Consider the following 26,130-nt stretch of genomic DNA (forward strand, 5'->3'; position numbering starts at 1 on the left):
AACATTTTCCCCCAGCGACACGTTGCGAGAACGAGAGCAATATCCCTTCACCCCCCCTCTTCTTTCTTCCATCTCGCGGCCTTGCCCACAACCAATCTTCTCCTTCACTTTTCTTCCTTCTTCTTCTTCTTCTTCGTCCCCGTGGACCCTAGATCGCAGCTATGAGCGGCCGTAAGTCAGATTCCCTACACAATTGCAATGCTCCTTGCACGCTGTAACGGCTCCCTTCAGGCGCGCAACTCGAAGTCGCATGCCCACATGGCACCGCGAAGTCGCGCCGACAGCAGATGTTCTTGTTGCTGACAGCGGCTGGCAGTACGGTTCCTCGACTTGGTCAAACCCTTTGTACCTCTGGTACCCGAAATTCAACTGCCCGAGAGCAAGGTCCCCTTCAACAACCGCCTGGTATGGACGGGCCTCACCCTCTTGGTTTTCTTGGTCATGAGCCAAATGCCCCTGTACGGCATTGTGTCGTCTGATACCTCGGATCCGCTATACTGGCTGCGTATGATGATGGCGAGTAATAGAGGTACTCTGATGGAGCTGGGTATCACGCCCATCATCACCTCCGGCATGGTTTTCCAGCTCCTCGCTGGAACCCACCTGATTGACGTCAACCTCGACCTGAAGTCCGACCGCGAGCTTTACCAGACCGCCCAGAAGCTTCTTGCCATTCTCCTGTCCTTTGGCCAGGCTGTTGTCTATGTTATCTCTGGCCTCTACGGACAGCCTTCTGATCTCGGTGCCGGTATCTGCGTTCTCCTCGTCATTCAGCTCATGATCGCCGGTCTCATAGTCATTCTCCTCGATGAGCTTCTCCAGAAGGGCTATGGTCTCGGCAGTGGTATTTCGCTGTTCATTGCCACCAACATTTGCGAGTCCATCATGTGGAAGGCTTTCTCCCCCACCACCATCAACACTGGTCGTGGCCCCGAATTCGAAGGTGCCATCATCGCCCTTGTTCACCTTCTGTTCACCTGGCCCAACAAGACGGTTGCGCTCAAGGAGGCTTTCTACCGCCAGAACCTGCCCAACGTCATGAACCTGATTTCAACTGTCATCGTCTTCGGCGCTGTCATCTACCTCCAGGGCTTCCGTGTCGAGATTCCCGTCAAGTCTGCCCGCCAGCGTGGTGTCCGCGGCTCGTACCCCGTCCGTCTATTCTACACATCCAACATGCCCATCATGCTGCAGTCGGCTCTGTCCTCCAACGTCTTCCTCATCAGCCAGATGCTGTACAGCCGCTTCTCCGACAACCTCCTCGTCAAGCTTATCGGTGTCTGGGAACCCAAGGAGGGTTCTGCCCAACTGTTTGCTACCTCTGGTATCGCTTATTACATGCATGTCCCATTATCATCCTCGATTTTTGACTCGACATATTGACATTTCCCAGGTCTCCCCCTCTGAGCATCACCGAAGCGCTCTCCGACCCCCTCAAGACCGCAATCTTCATCGTCTACATGCTCGTCGCCTGTGCAGTCTTCTCCAAGACCTGGATCGAGGTCTCTGGCTCCTCCCCCCGCGATGTAGCCAAGCAGCTCAAAGAGCAAGGTCTCGTCATGGCCGGTCACCGTGAAGAATCCATGTACAAAGAGCTCAAGCGCGTTATCCCCACCGCCGCCGCCTTTGGTGGTGCCTGCATTGGTGCGCTCTCCGTTGGTAGCGATCTCCTTGGTGCGCTTGGTAGTGGTACTGGTATCCTTTTGGCTGTCACAATCATCTACGGATACTTTGAGATTGCGGCCAAGGAGGGCGACATGGCTGGATTGAAGGGTATGGTCATGGGATAAATTGACCCCTAATGACTATACCAAGTATGGTTTGGTGTAATGTATATTGCACATTGCGCTTTGTAAAACCGTAAAGTTGGTTTTTTTAGGGAAGGTCTTGATGTTATGGATATATGGGGCTGGCGTGCTCCAAAAGCAAGTAACTACTGTATATTACGAGAAACAATTGCAATGAAGTAGCAAAAGCATTTGATGGCATCGTCGTTCTGGTATTTTTGCGCATGGTCTGGATTGCTATATATACAGATTGATGTGACTGTCATGAATACTCAAGTGATAGTTGTACTATATTGTTCCCTGTGCCTGAATGGTTCAGTGCTTGCGGTCTCTGCAATGGCCTTGTAGGCCGTCATGGGACTTTTTTTTCATGGACAAGAGAAAGTAAATTTGCTAGCTGGCTGTTTCTTCACGTGACGATTCTATCGGTATGGCCCTTGATACATTCCTGTTTAGGCAAGCTGTCAAATGTTAAGAGTGTTGTGCGATGTATAGATATATGTGACTGCCATACCCAAGGCGAGCAGATAATGATATTACACCGAGTGCGAGCATTTTGAAAATTTCGAGACAAAGACGCGAAAAGATATGAATGGCCATCACGTTAGGTAGTACTGGTAGTCTCTGTGCCATTTTAGTTGTTCTTACATGTGCATGCCAGTTCACGGATGACATGCTTATAGGCTTAGCTGGGCTTTAGCAGTAGTATTGAGTTTTAGAGTACAGTGGGTCCAGCGTGCTTGTCAGACTTGCTTTAGTAGTGGAATAAAGCCGCTGTTTTTGGTTTTCACAACTGTATATATGTCCAAACATACTTTTTTTTGGCTTCCGCAGGAAGCATTACAGCTCCTAGGATAGTCCCCAAAAAATTTAGAGCGTAGCCTCTGATTAGCTGAGATAAAACCTCCTCTAATTAACATGACACAAGCTGAACATTTTAACGTAAGCAGATTATGTGATAACTACTTACATGCTACAACACGTGACCTAACTACAGTGCACGTGCTACTCTACCTGCACCTCCTCTGCCATGCTATCCTAACCGCTCCTTAGCCACCCACCCTGTCGCATTATCCCTTAACCTACTTAATTAGACTATAGAATGCTATTTGCGGAAGCACCCTTAGTCGTATGCGATGCTTCTTACGTTTGACAGGATATCGTTAGAAACGTATAGTGGGCTTAGGTGAGGAGGTGTTATTTTACTAATAGCATTTAGATACGTTGATGATCGTGTAGTTAGGTGTGGCTTGAATATGCTAAGGAATTTTGAAGCCTACCTGTACCTACGGGAGAGTCTCTAGCTCAGCATTTTTTCACCGCGATCTTATTCAAAAGTTTTTATAGAAAAATGTCACTCGAGTGATTGATTTCAAGGATACCTATAATCTTAGTTTCTGCCTAGTTTCGACAAGGATGTGCCTTTACAAATACTGCATTTTGTTACACTGCATTTGCATCGCATCCCTTTGAAGAAGACCATGGTTGAATAATCGCAAAGCCAGTAGCTGTAGGTACCGGTATCGCGTTCCAGATTACCCTGTGATTTCCAAAGAGCAGATCCCTGAACCCGCACAAAGACGTCCATGCACGACAACAGAGTATGGATTGTTCCAGCACCGTTTCCAGCACTTCTACATTATCTTGCAGTAGACAAAATCAACACAATTAAAGTCTCTTACCGCATCGTGCCTCAATATCGAAATGTTTCACCAAAGCACGCAAACTACCCGTCCTAGGTATCTCCTCGGCTCATCGTCCAGCAGATCACGTGATACCGCGAGACGGACTTTAGCCGTTTAACCAGTGGCAGAGGTATGTGAAAATGCATTTCTATAGCGTGTGCAGAGGCTTGATGTGTTCACACGGTGGCTTTGTACAAGTGATGTATACCGGTAGCGAACAGTCTTTCGCTCGGGCAGCGAAGAGTCTCGACTCATGGATGTCCCGGTACCGGTATCCATTAACATGCTCAGACTGCAGCCAGAATAATCCGTGGGTAGGTATCGCTACTCAATATCGTGATTGTGGCTATTAGCGAGATGCATACTTTGTGAAGCTAGATTGAGTAAAGATCTAGCACTTCTAATTGGGACTCTTGGGTTCGATCATCAATAAGTGATACATGGTGTATAAGGCTGATACTGTTCGGGTGCGGTCATCAGTCACAAAGGAGCGAGGGCAATGTGATATTGCATGTACTTCAGCGGACAAATCCTTACCTAGTGGGTGCTTATTGGGCTTACTATAATTTCGTTGGCTTGTGTGAGAAGAACGCGAGGAGATCATACGAGGAGTTAGCCGTGCGTAGCTGGCTTCTGTAGGATATGCAATGCGATCAGTGAGACCTCGTTGCTGAAATGCACCGTATTGAAGCATTCCCTTTTATAAGAGACAGTCCGTTATGTTTCCGGGCGTCTGGCTCAGATAGCCGGCAGGATCGTGCATGGTAGGATGAACAAGCGATGTCGAAGGAATCAGTGCATTGCGGGCCAATGCTAGGTACCGGTACCTATGGTACCTAACTAACCTCATCGGGTCCGGAGTTCAAGGGAACCCACAGAATGCAAGGCTGATCATGCTTGCGGCTCTACTAGGACGACGTTCGTTTGGACAGGACTCATCAGTGAATTCAATGTCTCCTAGCCAAGCATCTCTATATAATCAATAGCTGTTTAAGAAGCTGCAAGCAATCTGGAGATTTGTCGAGAGGTGTTTTTTAAACTGCCCTCCGGCCACAGCAGCCGCCTGGTTCAGCCTCCACGCAAGGCCATTCTATGAAGCTGATTGGATAGCCAACGTATGCATCCCGTGCCAAATTCGTGCAGGTAACCTTGGAATAATCAACTTTTCGTACTGTGGAGGCTCAAGGGCAACAATCTTACAGACTCCGTGAAACATGATCCAGGAAAGAAACCTGGGAGAGGGAGCATGTTGGCTTCCCGCGCTGTACTTGAAGGTAAGCCTTCGCCTGTTCAATCATTCTCCCAAATTTCAAATGAAGACGATCAGACTGTACACGCAGTCATCCCGGCATGACAACAGTGCGCCACATGACCCCTATAATTTGCGTTGAAGGAACGTTACCCATCTTCCCAGGTTGGTGCTGATTTGCTTCGGGGACACACTTGATATGAGTTGACTGTTATAGACAGCATTACGTGCCGAGGCTAACATTGTCATCAACCTTGGAAGTCTGCCTACTTTAATCAAAAGATCAAAATTGGGGAACAGTAGCCCTGGTATTCCACCAACCAACGTGCGTCTCACGACATGGGCCCCTCATGCAGTGTTCGGCGTTATTCGATGCTCGCCTACGAAGAGACTGTGGGGAAGGGCCCGATATCTTCATGGCCTCGGTCACTGACAGATGAGCTTGAAGAGTAAGGGACTAGTGCCTGGTTAATCTATTCAACCGTAGCTCAGAGCTTACTCTTCGCGTGTGCAAAACCTTCAACAAAGGTCCAGGGATACATTATGGCGTACTTTTGTCGCAAGAAACACCAGTAACGATGGTGTTCTGCCAGCTTGGCGAGAAATACCAACAACCGTTCTGACGGATCTCGAGGTACCATACTATACTTGTGTTTATCCTGTATACTATGCATGTCGCACCTGTCAATGTGCAAGGCCTCCACGGCACAAGTGATAGGGAGCCCAAGGAGTCTCATTGCTTCAGAATGCCGAGCCCGGCTTGACTATGACAACGGCCGATCCATCATGTCAAGGCGCTTCTCCCCGCGATCGCCTTTTGGACGGTTCGAATATTTTGCCGTTCCCTCTACCCCATACGGGGTTTCGCCCGCGCAAAATGCCAGGTGAAGCTATGCACATACTCATTTATCCGGTCCGTTAGACCGCTGCTCTGGAACGAGAAATCATTATGGACATGGATCACACGACCTGCATAGCAGATACATATATATGAAGCAGCACATGGCAATCCATTGAGGCCAAGCTGCAATCAGCCTGCAGGACGACATTTCAAGTCCTCTACAGTTGCGGACATAGGGTTGGTTGTGTTTTCCGAAACAGACCTACATCATCAACTCCCTTCCTTGAATCTACGAAGGTCGACAGCACTCAAGGGCAGGACAAGATGGGTCTCTATCAGAAGTTTACGCCAAAAATTGGTGCCATTGCGAAGAGCAAGGCGGATGTGGAGGCTGCTCAAGCTGAGGCACCTCATCTGGCACGTGTAGATTGGAAAACGGATCCCGGTTTACGAAAGCTGTACTTTTGGGCATTCATCATTTGTATCGCCTCTGCGACTACAGGTTACGATGGGTGAGTAGTCATTTGACCGAATGGCAGGTAGTCATAAATGCTGAAAGACAACAGTTCCATGTTGAACAACCTCCGAATCCTCGACAGGTGGACCAACTACTTCAATGACCCCAAGGAGTCTACCCTCGGGCTCTTGACTGCGCTCTACTCCATCGGTTCCATCGCCTCGCTTCCCGTCACTCCCTTCATTGCTGACCACTTTGGCCGTCGGTCTTGCATAGCTTTGGGATGCATTATCATGATCGTGGGCGCTTCCATCCAGGCTGCCGCTAAGAACCTCGACTACTTCATGGGTGGCCGTTTCTTGCTGGGTTTCGGGAATTCGCTAGCCCAGCTTTCCTCGCCGCTTTTGCTCACTGAACTATGTCATCCCCAGCACCGTGCTCGTGTTACCGCCGTCTACAACTGCTTGTGGAACGTAGGTGCTATTGTCTGCACGTGGTTGACATTTGGCACCAAGCGCATCGAAAACGACTGGTGCTGGCGTATTCCTGCACTCACACAGGCTGCGCCTTCCGTCGTGCAACTTGCCTTCATCTGGTTTATCCCGGAGTCTCCGCGTTGGTTGATCTCCAAGGAGCGGAATGAGGAAGCTCTCAACATACTCGCCAAGTACCACGCCAATGGCGATGCCAACAACGCCACAGTACAGTTCGAATACGCCGAGATCAAGGAGACTCTTCGCCTCGAGTTCCAGTATCAGAAAACATCTTCTTACTTTGATTTCTTCAAGACCAAGGGCAACAGATACAGACTCATGCTTCTTGCATCTCTCGGTCTCTTCTCGCAATGGTCGGGAAACGGCTTGGTGTCCTACTACGCAACGGACGTCTATAAAAGCATTGGTGTTACCGATGATGATACCCAGCTCGGTCTCAACGGTGGCCTCACCATCCTTTCGCTAATAGTCTCCGTTTCCTGCGCTCTACTTGTCGATCGTGTCGGTCGTCGCCCACTTTTCATGACTGCCACAGCCTCCATGTGCGTCACCTTCGTTGTCTGGACAATCGCATCATCACAGCAAGAAGCCAAGAAGAGCAAGTCCGCTGGCCAGACTGTGATTGCTATGATCTGGATTTTCTCTGTGGCATATGCGTTGGCCTGGTCTGGCCTCCTAGTCGCCTACACCGTTGAAATCCTGCCTTTCAAGATTCGTGCCAAGGGTCTTATGATCATGAACTTCTTCATTCAAGTTGCTCTGACCATCAACCAATACGTCAACCCGTACGGTTTCGAGTATCTTCATCCAACCTGGAAATTCTACACCATCTACGCTGTAAGTCTACCCACCTGTTATTTTTTGTCATTGAAAAACACGCTGCTAATAATTCCCAGTGTTGGATCTTCCTTGAACTCGTCTTCGTCACCGTGTTCTACGTCGAGACTCGTGGACCTACTCTCGAGGAGGTTGCCAAGATATTCGATGGTGATGAAGCTGAGGTTGCCCATGTGGATCTGGAGAAGGTTGAGGCCACTGTCATGACCTCCGGATACGAGAAAGACGAGAACGTTCGCGTTGAGCAAGTTCGCGGTCAGTCTTAGATGAGTCAGTTGTCAAGTATGTGCCGTGTAATTCCTGAACTGGGCCGATCTCTAGTTCTTTATCGTGCAAGTTATCAGCATACGCACGTTGCTCTGTCAATGTTCTCAAGAATATTAGAAGCGAAATCGCATCCTCCTTTTCGGATCTTCATGTGTGTCGTTCTACCGGGGCGTGGGCGAGGACTTTATCATCTTGATTTTGCCGCTAACGGACCATGAACGATACGATATATTGGACCAAGTTACATTCGCAAACTAAAACACAATTCTTGCGGCACATCCCATATTGAGACCTATTGGCTCCGGCCATCTTTTCTCAGGACCAACCAACTCACAGCACCATAGTCAGAGACTCAGTCCCGACCGCCTTATTCGATACCAACAGTACCCTTCTACCAAGTTTCTTTGATCAAATCCGCAGCCTTTTCCCCAACTGCATACATCGTACTCTGCAGGTGCTGACTCGGCACCAAGGGAATAATACTCGCATCGACAACCCTCAAACCCCTAACCCCATAAACTCTAAGCTTCTTGTCCACACACCCGCCGAACTCCTCCCCCATCATTGCACACGTACCGCTCGGATGGGCGAGCGTGGGCATCACACTCCCTGCGGCCACCAGGGCATCAATAATGCCGTCATCGGTTGTAAATTGCGCCCCCGGTAACGTCTCTATAGGGGAGAACTTAGCCAGGGAGGCGGTTTTGCGCGTGAGGCGAATATATCGGACGGAAGCTGCAAGAACAGCCTTGTCGATGGGATTGCTGAGAGCATTGTAGAAGATGTTTGGGGGACCTCTGGGGTTCAGAGGGTCTAATGTTACACTGCCCCTACTCAGCGGTTTCTCGTGCGCAATGAGGACAGAGTCACCGGCCGCAGAGATGGGAGATTCCATGATTGCAGAGAGGTTGCTTGTGTAGAGACCTGCGAGGACTTTGCGTTGTGCTGCGATGCCAGCTTGGAGCTTGGAGCTGTTATTATAGATGGGTGGGAGGTGAGCGCTGGGGTCTTGGCTGAGCATGGCTAGGGTAAGGTTTAGGTAGTTGGTTGGGTCGACTTGGGAAAAAGGTATCATTGCTAGACTATTTCCGCGGGCATTCGTCAACGGACCTGTTTTAGTGGTGCGGTATTGTTCCCATGCTGAGGCGTTGAATGTCGCGTTCGTTATCAATGAGTGCGGATTAGGGTTGCTGACGTTTGAAACGTTGAAAGCCATCAACATGAATGGATGATCTTGAAAGTTTGCTCCTACCCCGTCGAGTTCATATTTTACAGCAATGCCCGCGGATTTGAGGACAGAGCGCGGGCCTACGCCGCTCAATTGGAGGAGTTTGGGCGTGTTGATTGCGCCGGCGGCGAGAATTACTTCGCGCGATGCATAGACTGTACTTATTGCGCTTGTCTTCCTAGAGGTGATTCTAACGCCTGTAGCCGTCAAATCTATGTTCTTTTCGAAAACAAGCTCTATCGCCTCAGACTCCAAAAGGACGTGGAGGTTCTCGCGCTCGCTGATGGGCTCATAGTACGAATTTCGCGCATGTGATCTTTCACCCGTTCTAGGATCCATAGAGTTGGGATACCATGATGTACCATATGCATCACCAGAGTTGCCATCAACAGACTTATGAGCACCCAGTTCTTCATAGGCCCTAAAGTATGCTGTAATGTCCGGGTAATGAAAATCTGAGATACCAATCTTCAAAGGTCCATTGGCGTATCTATCGGGCAAGTGGTCAGCATTTACGTAGCATCCATCATAACGAACTTACGCATCTACACTCCAAGTGATCCCAAATGCCTCAGCAGTCGCATTAGGCGGTGCGATAAACTCTGTGCTCTTTTTTAGGTAGGGAAACAGATCATTCCATCCCCACCCGTCATTTCCTAGTTGCTTCCAGGCGTCGTAATCGATCTTTGCTGCACGATCATACACCATACCGTTGATAACCGATCCACCACCCAGCACCTGAGCCACGTACACCTCCCATGTCTTGTTTCCAAGTAACGGCTCCGGCTCAGAAATATAATTTGCCCATAGCAAAGAGCTATTGGGAGGGTAATTTGCAGCGTATGGTAAGCGAACATTGGGATTATCATATGCGCCACCGGCTTCGATGACCAATACAGAGACTGTCGGGTTAGCATTGCGAATGTGAGGGTTACTAATCGCAGATCGAACTGGCTATTTGACGGATGTATCATTCTCACTAGATCAAAATCTCCCTTCAAGCTCGTAGCATGTAGTAAGGCTGAGAAGAGAGCTTACTGTTCTTGTCTTCTGTCAGGCGATGGGCAACGACGAGTCCCGTGACCCCGCCACCGACGATTAGATAATCATACGTGTTGGTCTCATTGCCTGGTCTCGTTTGCACTGCATCAATGGAAAAGGTGAGACAAATGACGATGAGGATGAGAAGGGCTATTCGATTGCAGAGAAACATTAGGACGATGTCACTTGCACGTAGCGTTATGACAGAGAATGAGAGAATCTATAGGATACGACTGAGCCAAAGAGGGTACCGTGGACCGCTTAAGTACGTTAGCCATCATCTCGAGGTGGCTCCTTGTTGCATGCACGAATCGACATGGGAATTACAAGGAAACTGCAGCATGCATAGAGACCTGGGGCGTTGTCGGTGATGGGATGGGACGGGTATGAGGTAGAAATAGCATGTGTAGTAGTACAAGTAATCCGGAATCTGCGGGTGCAGCAAGACAGCACGGTGTAGAGTAGCTCATGTAGTGATTTCTTGGCCGGAAAATTGCCTAAAGACGGATGACGCCTTCGTATTTTGTGTTTGTATTGACAGGTGCATGATTCCTGATATTGATCGATATTGAGAAAAGAGATAGGATTTCAAAGTAATGTGTGCCGGCGAGTAGAGTTGACTCTAGAGCGTGGAGGAGAGAGGAGGAGAGGAGAGGAGATAGTAGAGTAGGACAGGAAGACGTGATTTCTTTCCAAGGATAACAAGTTGAATAACCGCAGGATGCTCATCATCACATGCAGTGGAGGGTGATGTCATGCTATGCCCGGAGTGGACTAACCAAAGGGTCTGGACTGGACCCTGGCGCGGGAGCCATCTGATCGACAAAGATGGCTAGCCTCAGTACAGCCTAGGGGCAGATGGCCAGCATGAACCATGATGGATTTCATGGAACACGGGTGAAACGCCGCAAGCGCCAACATTTTGCAGCTCGCATTCCTACCTCAGGTACTACTACTATACTACTACTACTACTACTACTACTACTACTACTACTACTACTACTACTACTACTACCGTTTTTGTGTTTACAGTGTATACACTGCTACTCCCCCAAACACGCAGCCACGCAGACTTCACCCATAATGACAGCAGCAGTGGAGCTGCCGCCCCCTGCCCCGTCGATAGAGACGAGCAGCCTGAGCTGTCCTGCATGCGGGACAGCAGCCATGGAGCTGGACAGAGCGAGCCTCGACAGCGCGCGACAGCGGATAAATCAGCTCGAAGAGCAGGCCGAGATGCTCAAGGCAAAACTCGCCGCTGCAGGTCAGTCACTCAACGTCCACCCAACTCTCTCTCTCTCTCTCTCTCTCTCTTACGTACATACACATCCCTGTCCGCGCGACAAGCTTTCCAACACCAAGGAAATCAACGCCGCTCTGACCCCCGCCCAGTGGATAAATGCACCGACTACGAAGACCAACTCCAGCGCCTCCAAACCTCCTCCCAACTGCCGGTCCAGCCCCTGCGCTCTCAGACTCTCGACTCGTACCAAACAGTCCGTCTCCCGTCCGAGGAAGCAGCGCGACCCAGCACCGCAAGCTCGGCCAAAGCCGCCAGCCGCTTCTCCTTTTTCGCCGGCGTAGGCCGTCGCGCGAGTCCTGCCAATGTTGCCTCTCTGCCTCCTCCACCCGCTTTGCCCTCCACCACAAGCACAACACCGCCCGACCTAACCCTCCTTAACGAACTCGAGCGCGAACGCAGCCTCCGCGCCAAAGCAGAGGAGCGCGCACAAAAGATCGACATTGAGATTGAAGAACTGAGTGTACAGTTGTTCAGTCAGGCGAACGAGATGGTGGCTGAAGAGCGCCGTGCACGCGCAAAGCTCGAGGAGAGGGTGGAGACGCTGGAACGGAGGGATAGAGAGAAGATGGCGCGCTTGGACAGGCTGGAGAAGGCCGTGGAGAGGGTGGAGAGGGTGAAGAAAATATTGGGCTCCGAGGGTGCCATGTTCATACCTGCGGCGAGGACCTAGGCAATCTGATGGCTGGCCTGGGTGTTGTCGCTGGAAGTGGAAGAAGGAGGGGTGCATGGTTGAGGTCTTGACTTGCATTTTGGTGTTCTATACCCTTGTATCGTATGTACCTCCACTGGAGATTCGCGCAGCATTGTTTTGGCGTTCTTGGGCCAATCTGGGCATTGTGGCATGTATCTCTCGGACACAGATACTCGCCGGGCCGAGGCCTACAATCTTGTTGATCAGGTGTGCAGAAACGCAAATCATGAATTCAATAACGGTGAATATACCATGTGCCACAGTGCAGCACATTGCACAAGCGACTGAATCACTGCATGTCTCTTCTCTACTCTCAACTCAACTCTTGCCTCCCCACTCCCTCCACCACTCATACAGCGCAATACCCCCCGCAGTTTGCACATTGAGACTTCTTGTCACACCCACTGTCTTAATCTCTACACAGCGATCGATAACCGTCAAAACCTCTGGCGTAATGCCGCCTTTTTCGCTTCCCAACACCACCACACACTTCTTCGGCAATGTACCTATACTCTTCCCCCAGCGTGTGGAAGCCGCTCCTCCATGTGCATCCACATCCTCGCCTTCTCCCAGAATCCCACTACGGTCCGTTTGTTCAACACCCACGACAACATACCCTTTGCGTTTCGTTTCAATGAGGAATTGCGGAACATCTGAAATTTTCAATGCATGAATGGGAAAATGCTTTTCAGACGTGACACTTGTTGCCTTGAAGTCTTTGTGTGCTGTTTTCTTGAGGTCGTCGATGTATAAAGCTTCTAAGCCGAAGGACTCGGAGATTCGAGAGAGACCGCCGAGATTGGTAGGGTTGTCGATTAGAGATGCGACCAGGATGACCGAAGCTGGTCGCCGATACTTGGTGAAAGGGGAGTCTGGAGGTGGGTAAAGCGAGCCGAAGTCGAAGGCCTTGGTTTGCAGGAAGCTTGGAGCGACAGTGAAGACATCATTATTACTGCTGTATTGTTTCGGGCGAGTTTCCAGAGCCTGGACATCGAAAAAGAGCGGTCTTTTCTCGCCAAGTGGTATGCGGGACGGGGGACAGCGTATGCTTTCAGCATCATCCATCGCTTCTAGTGAGATAAAGTCCTCATAGATCACTCGCTCCTTTTCTGGCGACTCTATAGTGAGATAGCGACCTTGAAAAATATCGACAAGACTATAGTCTTCTTTCGCGTTCAATGGCAGTGTCCGAATTGTCCAGGGATCGGCATGGAACTTTTCCATCTGCCGAATATAGTGATCTAATGCTGCATAGGTGGCTTCTGCAGTGATTCCTTGCCATTTCTTTTCTCCTGCTAGTGAGAACAGGACAGGGAACGCAAAATTGGCTTCATGGCGAATTTGGACCTTCGGGCTAGCGGAGAAGCAGACCAGCTGTAGCAGAAGTTGCTTTGCGAATCTTTCCGACTCGAATGGTGCAACCAGTTGTCCAAGCTTGATAAGACTTGCAATACGCGCAGGGGGGTATTGTGCCGCTTTTTCCAGGTCTTCGAGTATACGAAAGGTCTTTCCTGAGAATCGGCTGTAAATACGTGCTACGATCCACTCGAGCAGATGACGATAACGGGGCCATGGCTCATGAGACAAAGCGTACGTCAGCGACTCTATATATTCATCCGCATCAGACTCTTCAACGCAATAGTCGCTAAGTATAAGCATAGCTTGTAGCTGTAAGGTATCTTTCCACGGGCTGTTGATAGGTGCTGGAATTTTCTGTTCTCGCCATGGCTTAACCAGCTCAGCGAAGATATTTTTGGCAATACCCAACTGTTCTTCAGGCCAGCGCTGCAGCATGTCGACAAATGCTGCATATGCATGCCACTCACGCTGTCCATAGTACGATATATAGGTCTTGTGGCTCACCAAGCGTTCTAGTTTTTCTGCCGCAGCCACTTCGAAGAGGAACTCGGGCTTGGAAGTTGGCGGATCGTTCAAGTATTCGAGTATGTATTTCTCCAGAGGGAGGCAGTTCGCAATGGGAGGATTGCAAAAGACAGCTTTGCGGATCGACACTCCAAGTACAGAGAGAATATATGATCGGCCTTTGGACAAATGCTGAAGATGTAGCAAGGCTCTCGAAAGCAAGCCTTCCAAACAACCTCCGGGGTCTCCTGTCGGCACCGAATGTTGTTGAACACAAATCGCAACGCAGGAGGGATGAAATAGTACGGAAGGTAGATGTATCGCCACGTGCCTACCGAACTCACATCTTTCAGCTTCTTCCCAAAACGCTTGCAAGATATCGTAGAGCTGCTGTGAGTCTATTGATGAGACTTCGATCTGATCCAGTATACCGGTGACAATGTTGCAACTCAGACCAAATCTGTCGTCCTGGATAGATCGATGCCTGGAGCGCTTCAACTCTGCAACAAAACTCTGCAAGGAGCAAGACACATTTTCCCCACTAGACGAGTTCACGAGAGGGAGTTGTTTTCCATCAGCTGGATCGCATAGCTTTCGGACTCGCTCAAGCAATTGTGCGGATCCTGAGAGGCCCATAGAGCCAAAGTCGGGACGAATGAGTGCGCAAATGTCTCGACAATATAGAGTAAGAAGATCAGTTGAGATCTCAGGTAGCCCAGGTAGACGCGCAAGGGTCAAGATTCCGACCAAGTCTGCGGAACTCAAGGAGAGTTGCAGTGCGTTTAGGGTAGAGCCCGCAGCGCGCTTCTGCAGTCCCTTGAGCAGGCCTTCCAATAGATACAGGATGGCCGGTTGAAAGATTCGACCACGAGCATTATTGATGAAGCAGATGACATCAGCGATGACGGTTGCACCGTACTGTAGAGATGATGCATCTTCTATGCCAGTTCTGGCGCCCTCGGTTGCAACCAACCGTGCGACGACATCGGTCAACGCAGCACCATGCGAACATACTGTCTCACTGCGGGTCGATCGGAGACTGGAAACAAAAAGGCTGCCTTCTGTGGCCCACGGAAGGAAGCTACCAGTGAAGAAGTTCCTGTCCGTTATGGTAACTTTGTCGGTCTAAATGCAGGGGCCCATGATTAGCAGGAGATTCTTCACATAACGTCAAAGTGTAGCAACGATGACAGTGACACTGTTTATGGTGGTAGCAGCTACTCCCTGATCGCCTTGAGCAGAGATCACTGACAGGCATTCAGAAATGCACGTACCTCGGACGCATGATTCATGTACCAATGTCCAATTATCTTGCGAACACCTACTTGAACGCGCGAATCTAAAGCCGCTGAGAGCAAGCTTGCCGTCATATCCATAGTGATTTTTGAACCTGGTCCAAGCAATGCTGTCAACTCAGGTAGACATGCTTCCACTTGGTTGGGATATCGATTCAGTACGATAGTTCGGTAAAGCGTGGTGTATTGTTCGTAAGCTGTCTGGTAGGCCAAGCCCACACGATATACCATAGTCTTTGTGACAATATCCTGTTTTGCAAGAAGTAGAGACTGGTAGATGATGCCAAGACAGTACTTTTGCTCTTCTGCAGAACCACGTGAAAGCTTGTTAGACACAATTTGCCAGTAGACAGCGTTTCGTAAGCAGTGTAGTTCGGTTCCGGCCATACGAGCTTGCGAAATCCATTGAAACCATACTTTCATGATTTTGCTGGAGTACGTCTGCCAGGTTGATGGCGAAACGTGCTCAATCTGCGTCCATAGTGAATCTTGATCATGCCGCTTATGACTAAGGAGCACTCCTGCTAACACATTCGCAGCGACTATTGAGGAGGAAGTAGAAGGTAGCTGGAGATTATTGAGTGTACTAGCGATCGCGATCTGCTCACTATTCTGGAGAAGTGATAAGAGAGCTGACAATGTATCCAGCGCAATGTCTTCTAGTTCTAGACCGATGAAGCCTGAAATGATCGAAATACATTCAGCATTGATCAGATGGTGTCGATCCGAAGGTAGCCAAAACGAGCAGCGCAAGAACCTGAGATATGCTGCGGCCAAGTTGGATGGGCTCGCCGCCTCTGATGGATCGGAGAAATGCCCTGCCGACGCCCTAGACGAAGTTTTGATGCTCAAGTCTGCAAGGACTGTCTTCAGTGCAGAGAAAAGCCTATCGTGGAAGCGCGAGGCTATGACGAAGCCATTGCCGAGACATATGTCAGCTATCTCGTACAGACGCCCATGCGTATTCTCGTCCGGTGAACGCTGCACACAGTCTATCCAGTGGAGCAATCCATCCCATAAAACTGCATGGTCTGACTGTGACGACTCTACCGTGGGCGCCAAGGCCACGGCAGTCCGAAGTGCATCAAGGTCTAGTGACGCGGTGAAATTGAGATTCTTTACACTGCGTTCGAAGATGGCCCTCTTGGTGCTCTCGTCCAGGAGAGCTAGGAGAGCATCGGACCGCATGACGTCTTCAGAATGGCGGAGATGATCCAAGGAAGAACAACGGAGGGCATATACACAAGCTGTGGCCTAGATCGCGTGGCTGAAGGGAGCTTGAAGGTTGAATCGAATGCACGAGAGGTCTGGCTGTGCATTCTCAGGCTGATACGGTTGTCAACTGACAACCAGTCAGCAGCCAAAATTGTTGATGCGATGAAATTAATTTTGTCGCTAGTACCGATGGGTAGCGGTAAGTAGGTTACAGCGCCGTACCGAATAGCTAATAGGAACTAAGTACTAGGTAGCTAGGTAATTAATTCAGGCCCCAGGGTAGCATAGCAGCGGAATGTTTGCAGACGTCTTCCAGAATGCAAACCAGTCTGTTGATGAGACCCTTCCAGCGCTGTACCCTAAAAAGAGATGTGTTCTGTCCACAGGGAATCTCATCACTCACCACATCCCAATCCCAATCCAAGCCCATCCACGAAACGAACCCGCTTTCCCCCCGTCACCGTCACGTTGAAGAAAGAGTTGGGCATTGATCGTCCGTTGCGGGGTGCCAAGGCCGTGACGTCGCTTAAGCACAAGCTTCCAGGCTCTCCCGAGGTCCCCAGCAACCGCCCGGGCAGCGGGCGCTTTTGTTGTTGTTGTTGTTGTTGTTGTTGTTGTTGTTGTTGACATTTGCCTTGTTTGGGCAAGGCGCGGCCGGGCTTCGCTCCATGCGTGCGGTGTCCCGATGAACTGCGCCCAATGCACCTTCTGTACATTTCGCGGTCGCGACAGCTCCTTCATCATTGCTATCTGTTGTTGGACGAGATCATAGCTGAGCCAATGTACTCTGGACTCCACACCACCGCTTCAGCGCCCTCGATGCGCGCCGTCGAGCCGTTTTCCATCATGTCCACACCGCTCGTCAACGACGACCCCGGCAATGTCAAGGTCGTGGTGCGATGCCGAGCGTTTGTGCCCAGAGGTAGGACCAGCGACTCGTTGCCAAAGAGACATGCACTTGTATGTACTGACGCATCCAACAAGAAAAGGAAAAGGGAACTCGATGTCTTATTCGAATGGACCCAGCGACCCAGAAGACGACGCTGTATGCACCCGATGAAGAGGACGGCAACTCGCGGCGAGTCTATGAAGACAAAGAGTTTACCTTTGACAAGTCATACTGGTCGCACGACGAGTCTGACCCGCACTACGCCCACCAAGAAGACGTCTACCGGTCGTTTGGCGAGGAGTTTTTGGATCACAACTTTGCAGGATACCACACATGTATCTTTGCATATGGCCAGACGGGCTCAGGCAAGAGTTACACCATGATGGGCACTCCAGACAATCCGGGGTTGATTCCACGCACGTGCCAAGAGCTGTTCGACCGCATTGCCCATGAACCCTCACCCAACACAAATTACCATGTTCAGGTCTCGTATTTTGAGGTTTACAATGAGCACGTTCGGGATCTTCTAACCCCAAGAACCGTTCCGCCAATCTACCTCAAGATCCGCGAGAGTCAAAAGGACGGCGTGTATGTACAAGGTCTGACGGAGGCTGAAGTCCGGAGCTACGCCGACGTCGAGCGCTTAATGAAGATCGGTGACATGGTGAGTACTTCGTATTCTCAGCCTTGCAAGCGCATGCACTTATCCCCTCGCAGAGCCGAACAACAGCGTCCACCAAGATGAACGACACCTCGTCACGCTCTCACGCCGTCTTCACAATCCGCCTCAAGCAAATCACGCACTCACTGCTCTCTGACGAGACTGTCGAACGTACAGCACGCATGCGCCTTGTCGATCTTGCGGGCTCTGAGCGGGCGAAGTCAACAGAAGCCACAGGCCAGCGACTAAAGGAAGGAGGACAGATCAACAAGTCCCTCACAACACTGGGCCGAGTCATCGCTGCCCTTGCAGATCCTCGACGGCAGACAAAAGGCCGGCGACCACGAGAGGTTGTGCCATACCGTGATTCGGTCCTAACATGGCTTCTCAAGGATTCGCTCGGTGGTAACAGTAAGACGGCCATGGTTGCCTGTATTGCACCTGCCGACTACGAAGAGACATTATCAACGCTGCGCTACGCAGACCAAGCGAAGCGAATCCGCACCCGCGCCTCGGTCAACCAGGATTGCATGTCTGCTGCCCAGCGAGATGCGGAGCTTCAGGAGATGGCCGAGCAGATCCGCAGTCTGCAAGTCAGCGTCAACGCAGCCAGCCAACGTAAGCGTGAAGAAGCGACTGAGCTGGAGGAGTATCAGAGACAAGTCGCTTTGATGCAGCGACTGATGGAAGAGAACCGTCAAGTCTCCGCTGCAAAGATTAAGGCTTTGAGTTCCGAGGTTGAAGAACTTCGTCCGCTCAATGCTGCACTCCGCGCTGAGATCGATTCGCTGCGCCGCCATCTTGCGCTTGCAGTAGGAGAGCTCAAGAACCCCATCGTGCTACCGCCGCCTCGATCCCTTGGTACGCCTGATTTTGAGCAAGGCGATTGGCTAGGTGACGGGGATGGTAAAGAAGACATGCCCGTTCCCATTGATGATGAGATCAGCGATGATGACTCGGATTCAGGTTATGATGAGGGCGATCATGACGAACTGGCACAGGAGTTGCAGAACGAAGCGCAGGACTTCTTGAAGGACCTCGGCATGTTTCGCAAGAAGGTCGGAAGTGACGTTGAACGATTTGGCGTACGGGAGGCACTAGCTCAAATGATGGCCGGTCATTGAGTATCATGTGGATGCCTTTTGGATTGGCATCAAAGCAACCATATAATTTACGCTGTTGACATGGCGCATGAGCGAGTAATGAATGAATGCATCGAGCGAGGGCGTTTTGAGGTCGTTGGGATAAAGTCGAGTTATAGTCATGGCTTGCAATACATAGTTTGGATAGTATATTGCTTCTCAAGAAATGGAATGAGATGATACGTAACATTTGTACACTGAGACATCAATGCGTTAGATGGTGTTTTGAATTGTCACGTTTCCGATACTGGTAGTACCTACCGGAAGCAGGGAAGCTCAGACCCTGGAGGACCTCACCTCCAAAGCTTTAGATACCGTAGTTGTGGCTGACAGCTCAGGTTGCAGCCAGCCATCACCGCACCAGCATGATAGCCCGATAAGCCCGATCGCCATGTCGAAGCCAACAGCTAACTGGGAGAAAGTCGGCGACAAATTCTACCGCAAGGTCCAACTCTACACGGCCGTCTTCGACTCGGATCTCGAGCTCGAAAACTACAATGTGGTGGGGGCGCCGTACAGCGGTGCTGTAGGTAGGTATGCATCTATGTGCTGCCATTGCCATGCTCTACCTAACCCCTCTCTATAGCCGTCTACCGTGATGAGGAGAAGCTGCACACATACCGCGGACCGGGTGCAACCAAGGCGAGCATCGATCTCTACAGTTGCGCTGGCAAGCTCATCCGTAGTATCAACGTACGAACGCGCACGCCCAACTGACGCATGGACAACTAGCAAGCTGACAGCAGGCAGTGGGACAAGGGCACGATCAAAGGCTTGGGATGGTCCGAAGACGAGAAGCTGCTTGTTGTGAGCTCGGACGGCACGGTGCGCTGCTACTGCGACCTCCAGGGCGACTTCGTCCCCTTCACGCTGGGCCATGGCGCAGATGAATATGGCGTGGTCTCGTGTAGATTCTACAGCACTGGCTTTGTCGCCTTGCTTGGCAACAATCATCTCGTCTCTATCACTTCATACACCGAACCGCGTCCCAAGCTCCTCGCCATTCCGCCCAATGAGCCTGTCGTGTCGTGGAGCATCATTCCACCGGCATACTCCCTTTCGCGATCGATAGAGGTCATTCTTGCCATTGGAGCCACCCTATATGTCGTCGATGCGACCGAAGCCGAGGATCGCAACTTCAATGCTGGTCCCTTCAGACACATAGGCATCAGCCCGCGCGCTGAGTTCCTCGCCTTTTACACAGACGATGGCAAGGTCTGGGTAGTCAGTGGCGACTGGAGCGAGAAGCTCAGCGAGTACGACAGCGGAGTCAAGACTGTACCCAAAGACATGCAGTGGTGCGGGTCCAACGCCGTAGCTCTGGCCTGGGAAGATGAAGTCCACTTGATTGGGCCCAATAGCGCAGCTACCAAGTTCTACTACGACACCTGGGTCCATTTACTCCCAGATGTGGACGGCATACGGCTTTTTACAAACGAGGTGTGTGAATTCATTCAGAAGGTGCCGGACGAAGCGGTGGAAGTCTTCAGGTTAGGGTCGGACTCGCCTGCTGCAAATTTGCTCGAGGCGTCATCTTTGCTGGATCAGAAGAGTCCAAAAGCGGACGATCTCATTCAATTGATTCGCCCAAACCTGGCGGAGGCAGTCGACACGTGCATCAAAGCAGCCGCGCACGAATACAATATACACTGGCAAAAGGCACTACTAAAGGCAGCATCGTACGGCAAATCAGTACTCGATCTCTATTCATCCGACGACTTCGTCGACATATGCGATACCCTGAGGGTCCTTAACGCCGTCCGCTTTTACGAGGTCGGGCTACCATTGAGCTATGATCAATACCGTCGGATGACACCCGAAAAACTGATCGAGCGTCTTACGAATCGCAACGAATATCTTTTGGCATTACGCATAGCCGACCACTTACATCTACCGGCCAACCAGATACATGGCCACTGGGCGCAGCAGAAGGTCCGCGTCTCCCAAGCTCCAGAAGAAGAGATATGCAGCTTAATCGTCAAAAAGCTGTGTGGTAAGCCCGGGGTCTCCTTCGAAGAGATAGCGCGTGCGGCCTATGATGAAGGACGTGTGCGCCTGGCGACGGAACTACTGAACTATGAACCTAGAGCTGGCAAGCAGGTTCCCCTGTTGCTCAATATGAAAGAGGACACAATTGCGCTGGACAAAGCGATCGAATCGGGCGACACAGATCTTGTCTATCATGTACTCTTGCATCTACGCAAGAAATTACCACTCGCTTCCTTCTTCCGTGTCATCAACAGCCGACCCATGGCAACCGCCCTTGTTGAGTCTTCGGCGTGGGATCAAGACCGAGAATTACTCAAAGATCTCTACTACCAGGATGACAGGCGGCTAGACGGATCAAATCTCCTCCTCTTGGAAGCACTAACGCAACCCGACCTGCGTGCCTCTCTTGACAAACTCAAGCTTGCTTCAAAATACCTGCAAGACTCTCGCGACAACGCCGCAGTCTTCCAGCGACAAGCCCTCGATGACGCTTCAAAACTCCTGAAGATGCAAGAAGCTTTTGAGAAAGACCTTGGATCCAGAGACCCCGTACCTGCAGGCAGCACAACGCCCGGCCAATCCTTCATTGGCCTCAGCGCCAATCAGACAATCTTCCATCTCATACGTCAAGGACATTACAAGCGGGCCCAACGCGTACAAGCCGAGTTCAAAATCTCTGACAAAACCTACGCTTACGTCCGCCTCCGAGCTCTTGTAGCAGCTCGCCACTGGGTCGAGCTCGAAGAGAGCGCAAAGCAGAAGAAGAGCCCAATCGGGTGGGAACCGTTTTTCAATGAGATACTGGCAGCGGGTAACACTAGGGTGGCTAGTGTATTCATTTCTAAATGCACAAATTTGACAGTGGCGGAGAGGACAAACATGTGGGTCAAATGTGGATTGTTGGTCAAGGCTGGGGAGGAGGCATTCAAGGCCAAGGACAGGCCCCTGTTGGAGGAGATCAGAGACAAGGCCGGGGGCAGTGCAGCAGTAGAGATTGAGCGTTATCTGGGCATGTTGGGACAGGGGAGACGGTAGTCTGATACCAGTGCAAGTAAGCGTGGAAAGATACCTAACAAGGCTGCCATGATAGAAGCGGTGAAGAACACTGCAAGAGGAATAGTGATTGATGTACAATTATTAGTGCTTTGTACACCAAGGCTACGCGCTATAGCTCCATTCTGTAACAAGTGCAAGCACTTGTTCTAGTTCTCGTTAGACTAGCTAAAATATTATTAGCCCTAATACAGCTCTAATATAGCTCTAATTTAAGTCTAAGATATAAGACGTTATAGTGTAGGATAGAGGTTTAGTAGTAGATTAGGATAATAGGTATTAATTAAATATTAAATATATTAATACTATATATATTAGTTCTTATAGGTATTTATACTACCTATAATTATATAATCTATTTAGCTTAGGCTACTCTAGCCTATTATACTTAGGTTAGTAGGGTTAGTAGAGCCCTATATCCTAATATTATCCCCTGTAAAGGGCTTAGGCTTACGCCTAAGCCTAGGCCTAACACAGGATAGACAGAGTCTAACACTACTACTAAGCGAACACGCTACACACCTATAAAAAGGCGTAGAGGGCTTACCTCTCCTTAAAGATACTAAATACTATTATTAATACTTATTATATTCTCCCTTAAGGCTAGTTTATAATATTTTAGTATCTTCTTCTAAATATACTATAATAGTAATAGAGATAGATATACTAGATATTTAGAATAATTAGGTATAACCTAATATAGTAAAGAGGCTAATATAGTAGGTCTATAAATTAATAGAATAATAGGCTTAAGACTCTACTATAATAGCTATACTATATTAGTAGAATAAGGAAATATATAATTAGATTCTATTCTAACCCCCCTCTAAGCCTATAGGTTTTAATAACCTACTATTTCTACCCCCCTCTACCTTATAACACAAACCTTTCCTAGTTAGCTTACTATATAATAGCACTAAGGTAAACTTTTCCTTCTAGTAAATAACTATAGAATTTAAACTACGTATAGATAAGGTCTTTATTAGGGATAAAGAGGCAAGGTTTATATATATTTAGTCCTAGCTATTACCTATAGTCTAGCGTGCTATAGCACTATACTTTAAGGATAGTATATATAAGTATTAGGATATAAGTAGGTTTCTTAACTACCTAGTATTCTATTATAGTAACTATTATAGGTAGGAGTGTGCCTAAGTTATATTAGAATACTTATATTAGGGCTAAAATTAGCCTTTTATAGAGTTCTTTATAAATTTTATATAGCTTTTTATATAGTTAGGAGGTTTATACTAGGATAATAAATAGAAGCTTTTATAACTTTAGTAATCTCTTAATAGCTATATATACTTAGTTTCCCTTAATAAGGGAGTCTCTAGGATAAACTATAATATAGCTATAGAGGAATATAAGATAATTATAGTAGATATTAAAATAGCCTCTCTAGAACTAGGTTTTCTTTAGGCTAGTAAGTCTAAGGAACCCTAGTAGAAGTCTACCTTAGATTAGGATAGTAATATAAATATAGTAGAAGTAGCAGCCTTATTAAGTATATCTACTAAACTACTAATATTATATCCTAACTAGATCCTATAGAACCTATTTAATATATAGAAACTAGCAAAGGTCTATACCTAGTATAGATAGGGTAGTTATTTTATATATATATATCCTAATACCCTATTACTATAACTAGTAGGTATTAAGATAGTTATAGTATTAGTAAGTAGCCCTAATTTAGGAAACTAGCTACCCTTAACCTTAGGCTAAGTTAGGGGTATAAGGAGGATACTATAATAAAGGAATTATTAATAGTAGAGGCTATTAAGTGTCCCCTAGATATTAAGGTAGGGTTAAATAATCCTCCCTTCTTTATTCCCCTCCTTCTAGGTAGAGTAGAGAATATATAAGTAATAGTTAATTTAGGGTACTAGTATTATAGTATAGTTAAGGAAAAGTTAGTAAGATAGATTAGTAGGACCTTTATTAATATTCCCCCGCGACCCTTATAATATACCTAGGGAATTACTAAGGGTATAAGAATTATATAGTTAGTAGTATTAGACTATAATTTAGATAGTTAGTAGTATTAGCTTTTAGCTTATATAGTACCTAGTCTTTCCTATTAACTAATACTAGGTAGACTATAGCTTTGTAGAGAGGGCGTTATTATAGATATTCTATAAGGTAAATTAATAATTAGGAAGGTAGGAAATATAGTAGTATAAGAGAGTAGGAGACGCCTATATCTTACCTATATCTCTATTATCTTAGGTTTAGTTATAGTAGGGTTACTAAATTAAGAATCCTAATAGAAAGATATATAGGTATAAATTTTTATAATAAATATACTAGATATATTATAAATAATATATAACTTACGCGTAATAAAATATCTAGGAAGTATTAATAAGAGAAGTCCTATTAATATACACACTATCTATATTACTAGTAATATAGTTCCCTATAAACCTAAGTATAAAACTAGAAAGATAAAGTTGCTACTAGAACTACAAGAGTTTAAGGACCTATTTAACAAAGAGTTAGTAAGTAGTTTACTACCTTATTAAGGTAGTATAGATTACTATATTTAGTTAATAACTCTCCTAGATAGAACCTAGCCTAACCCCCTATAGGGTCCCCTATACCCTATATTACATAATTAATTACTAGAACTAAGAATATAACTTACTAGATTAATAGATAAGGGCTAGATCTAAGCAAGCTCTTCTATAGCTAGAGCTCTAGTATTGCTAGTAAAGAAGCTATTAGGTAGTTAGCGTCTTTATATAGATTACTAGATACTTAATAGTATAATAATATTAGACTAATACCTACTACTACTTATTAAGGAAACTTTACACACACTATCTAGTATAAATTAGTTTATAAAAGTAGATATTTGCGCTGCCTTTTATAAAGTTAGAATAGTAGAAGGTTATAAGTCCTTAACTACTTTCTACACCTAGTTTAGGTTATATAAATAGTTAGTATATCTATTTAGTCTTAGTAGTGCGCTATCTACTTTCTAATAATATATTAATACTACGCTTATAGAGTTACTTAGATTATATATAATAGCCTACCTAAATAATATCCTAATATATTTAGGAGGAGACTAGTTTAACTATATAGAAAAAGTAAAGTATATACTTATACTATTAAAAGAAGTAGGACTACACCTAGACTTAAAGAAATATATTTTTAGTGTTAAGGAGGTATACTACCTAGGCTATATTATTAAAGTAGGTAAATTACTTAGACCTAACCCTAAAAAGCTTAGGGTGTTATGGACTGGCCTTAAGGGAGAATGCAATAAGCGTTGATAATAGTATTTAGTATCTTAAAGGAGAGGTAAGCCCTCCACGCCTTTTTATAGGTATCTAGTGTGTTCGCTTAGTAGTAGTGTTAGACTTGGTCTATCTTGTGTTAGACCTAGGCTTAGGCATAAGCCTAAGCCCTTTATATACCCCTAACCTTCCCCTATAAGCTATCGTGAAATCGTCTTTCTAGGGGTTTAGGGTTATGTCTTTGTCCTCTATAATCTATATTAGGCTTTATTACTATATTTTTTAGTTTTATTATTATATCTTTGTATTCCTTCCTAATTTGTAATAGGCCTATATATTAAGTAGTACGCATGCGTAGCGTTTATACGCTTATTTTAGTACCCTACTATAAAAGTTCTAATATAGCTATTCTACCCTACTATAAATTTCCTAAACTTACTTTGTTATATAGTAGATTTTCCTAGCTAATTAGTCTTATCTCTACTCTTTTTCTATTAATCTAGCCTATATAGCCTCTATTATATCTCTATCTACTACTACTAGTGCTAGTAGTAGGGAACTACTATAAGGTAGTTAGACCCTACGCTAGGCCTACTAAGATAATATGCGTACTTTTAATGTTCTCCCTATATTTCCTGTACTAACTTCTACTTAGCACACATCTCCCTAAACATAGTTGCTTAGTAGCTTTATTATTTCTAGTAACTTAGATAATAAGGAATATAATAGTAGCTTTGTAAAGCCACTTCCCTATAATTAGTGTATTAACTAGCTTTGTCTCTTTAGCAAGTATAACTATTAGGAAGGTAGTAGTAAGTTCCCCTTAATTTTTATTTTCTTTATAGTAAGTTCTAACTATGTCTAGGGCGCTTATATAAGTCCTGCTATTATAGCT

At 47.5% G+C, this 26,130-nt stretch overlaps 7 protein-coding genes across 7 annotated transcripts; 5 read left to right on the top strand and 2 right to left on the bottom strand.

Moving 5' to 3' along the window:
- Positions 1 to 161: 161 nt before the first annotated feature.
- Positions 162 to 1,790, top strand: SEC61 (translocon subunit; the record flags this gene model as incomplete). Its single annotated transcript, XM_066096861.1, has 3 exons — positions 162 to 171; positions 317 to 1,340; positions 1,394 to 1,790. 3 exons carry the CDS (start codon positions 162 to 164, stop codon positions 1,788 to 1,790), a joined length of 1,431 nt encoding a protein of 476 aa, XP_065953212.1.
- Positions 1,791 to 5,886: 4,096 nt separating this feature from the next.
- IAQ61_005613 (uncharacterized protein) lies at positions 5,887 to 7,616 on the top strand (the record flags this gene model as incomplete). Its single annotated transcript, XM_003839951.2, has 3 exons — positions 5,887 to 6,074; positions 6,129 to 7,350; positions 7,410 to 7,616. 3 exons carry the CDS (start codon positions 5,887 to 5,889, stop codon positions 7,614 to 7,616), a joined length of 1,617 nt encoding a protein of 538 aa, XP_003839999.2.
- A 392-nt stretch (positions 7,617 to 8,008) lies between these two features.
- IAQ61_005614 (uncharacterized protein) lies at positions 8,009 to 10,106 on the bottom strand (the record flags this gene model as incomplete). Its single annotated transcript, XM_003839950.2, has 3 exons — positions 8,009 to 9,335; positions 9,387 to 9,747; positions 9,884 to 10,106. Coding segments are annotated over 3 exons (1,911 nt in total), but the record flags the coding sequence as incomplete, so codon positions are not given.
- An 863-nt stretch (positions 10,107 to 10,969) lies between these two features.
- On the top strand, positions 10,970 to 11,859 carry IAQ61_005615 (uncharacterized protein; the record flags this gene model as incomplete). Its single annotated transcript, XM_003839949.1, has 2 exons — positions 10,970 to 11,150; positions 11,279 to 11,859. The coding sequence occupies 2 exons, from the start codon at positions 10,970 to 10,972 to the stop codon at positions 11,857 to 11,859; spliced, it is 762 nt and encodes a 253-aa protein (XP_003839997.1).
- A 339-nt stretch (positions 11,860 to 12,198) lies between these two features.
- IAQ61_005616 (uncharacterized protein) lies at positions 12,199 to 16,226 on the bottom strand (the record flags this gene model as incomplete). The annotated part of the gene is made up of 2 exons (XM_003839948.2): positions 12,199 to 14,868; positions 15,018 to 16,226. The coding sequence occupies 2 exons, from the start codon at positions 16,224 to 16,226 to the stop codon at positions 12,199 to 12,201; spliced, it is 3,879 nt and encodes a 1,292-aa protein (XP_003839996.2).
- Positions 16,227 to 17,099: 873 nt separating this feature from the next.
- IAQ61_005617 (uncharacterized protein) lies at positions 17,100 to 18,927 on the top strand (the record flags this gene model as incomplete). Its single annotated transcript, XM_003839947.2, has 3 exons — positions 17,100 to 17,175; positions 17,238 to 17,806; positions 17,860 to 18,927. 3 exons carry the CDS (start codon positions 17,100 to 17,102, stop codon positions 18,925 to 18,927), a joined length of 1,713 nt encoding a protein of 570 aa, XP_003839995.2.
- A 409-nt stretch (positions 18,928 to 19,336) lies between these two features.
- Positions 19,337 to 21,969, top strand: IAQ61_005618 (uncharacterized protein; the record flags this gene model as incomplete). The annotated part of the gene is made up of 3 exons (XM_003839946.2): positions 19,337 to 19,475; positions 19,532 to 19,638; positions 19,696 to 21,969. 3 exons carry the CDS (start codon positions 19,337 to 19,339, stop codon positions 21,967 to 21,969), a joined length of 2,520 nt encoding a protein of 839 aa, XP_003839994.2.
- Positions 21,970 to 26,130: the final 4,161 nt, after the last annotated feature.

The sequence above is a fragment of the Plenodomus lingam genome (assembly GCF_022343315.1).
Source record: "Plenodomus lingam strain CAN1 chromosome Unknown contig_22, whole genome shotgun sequence".
In the NCBI taxonomy this organism is placed as follows: Eukaryota; Fungi; Ascomycota; class Dothideomycetes; order Pleosporales; family Leptosphaeriaceae; genus Plenodomus; species Plenodomus lingam.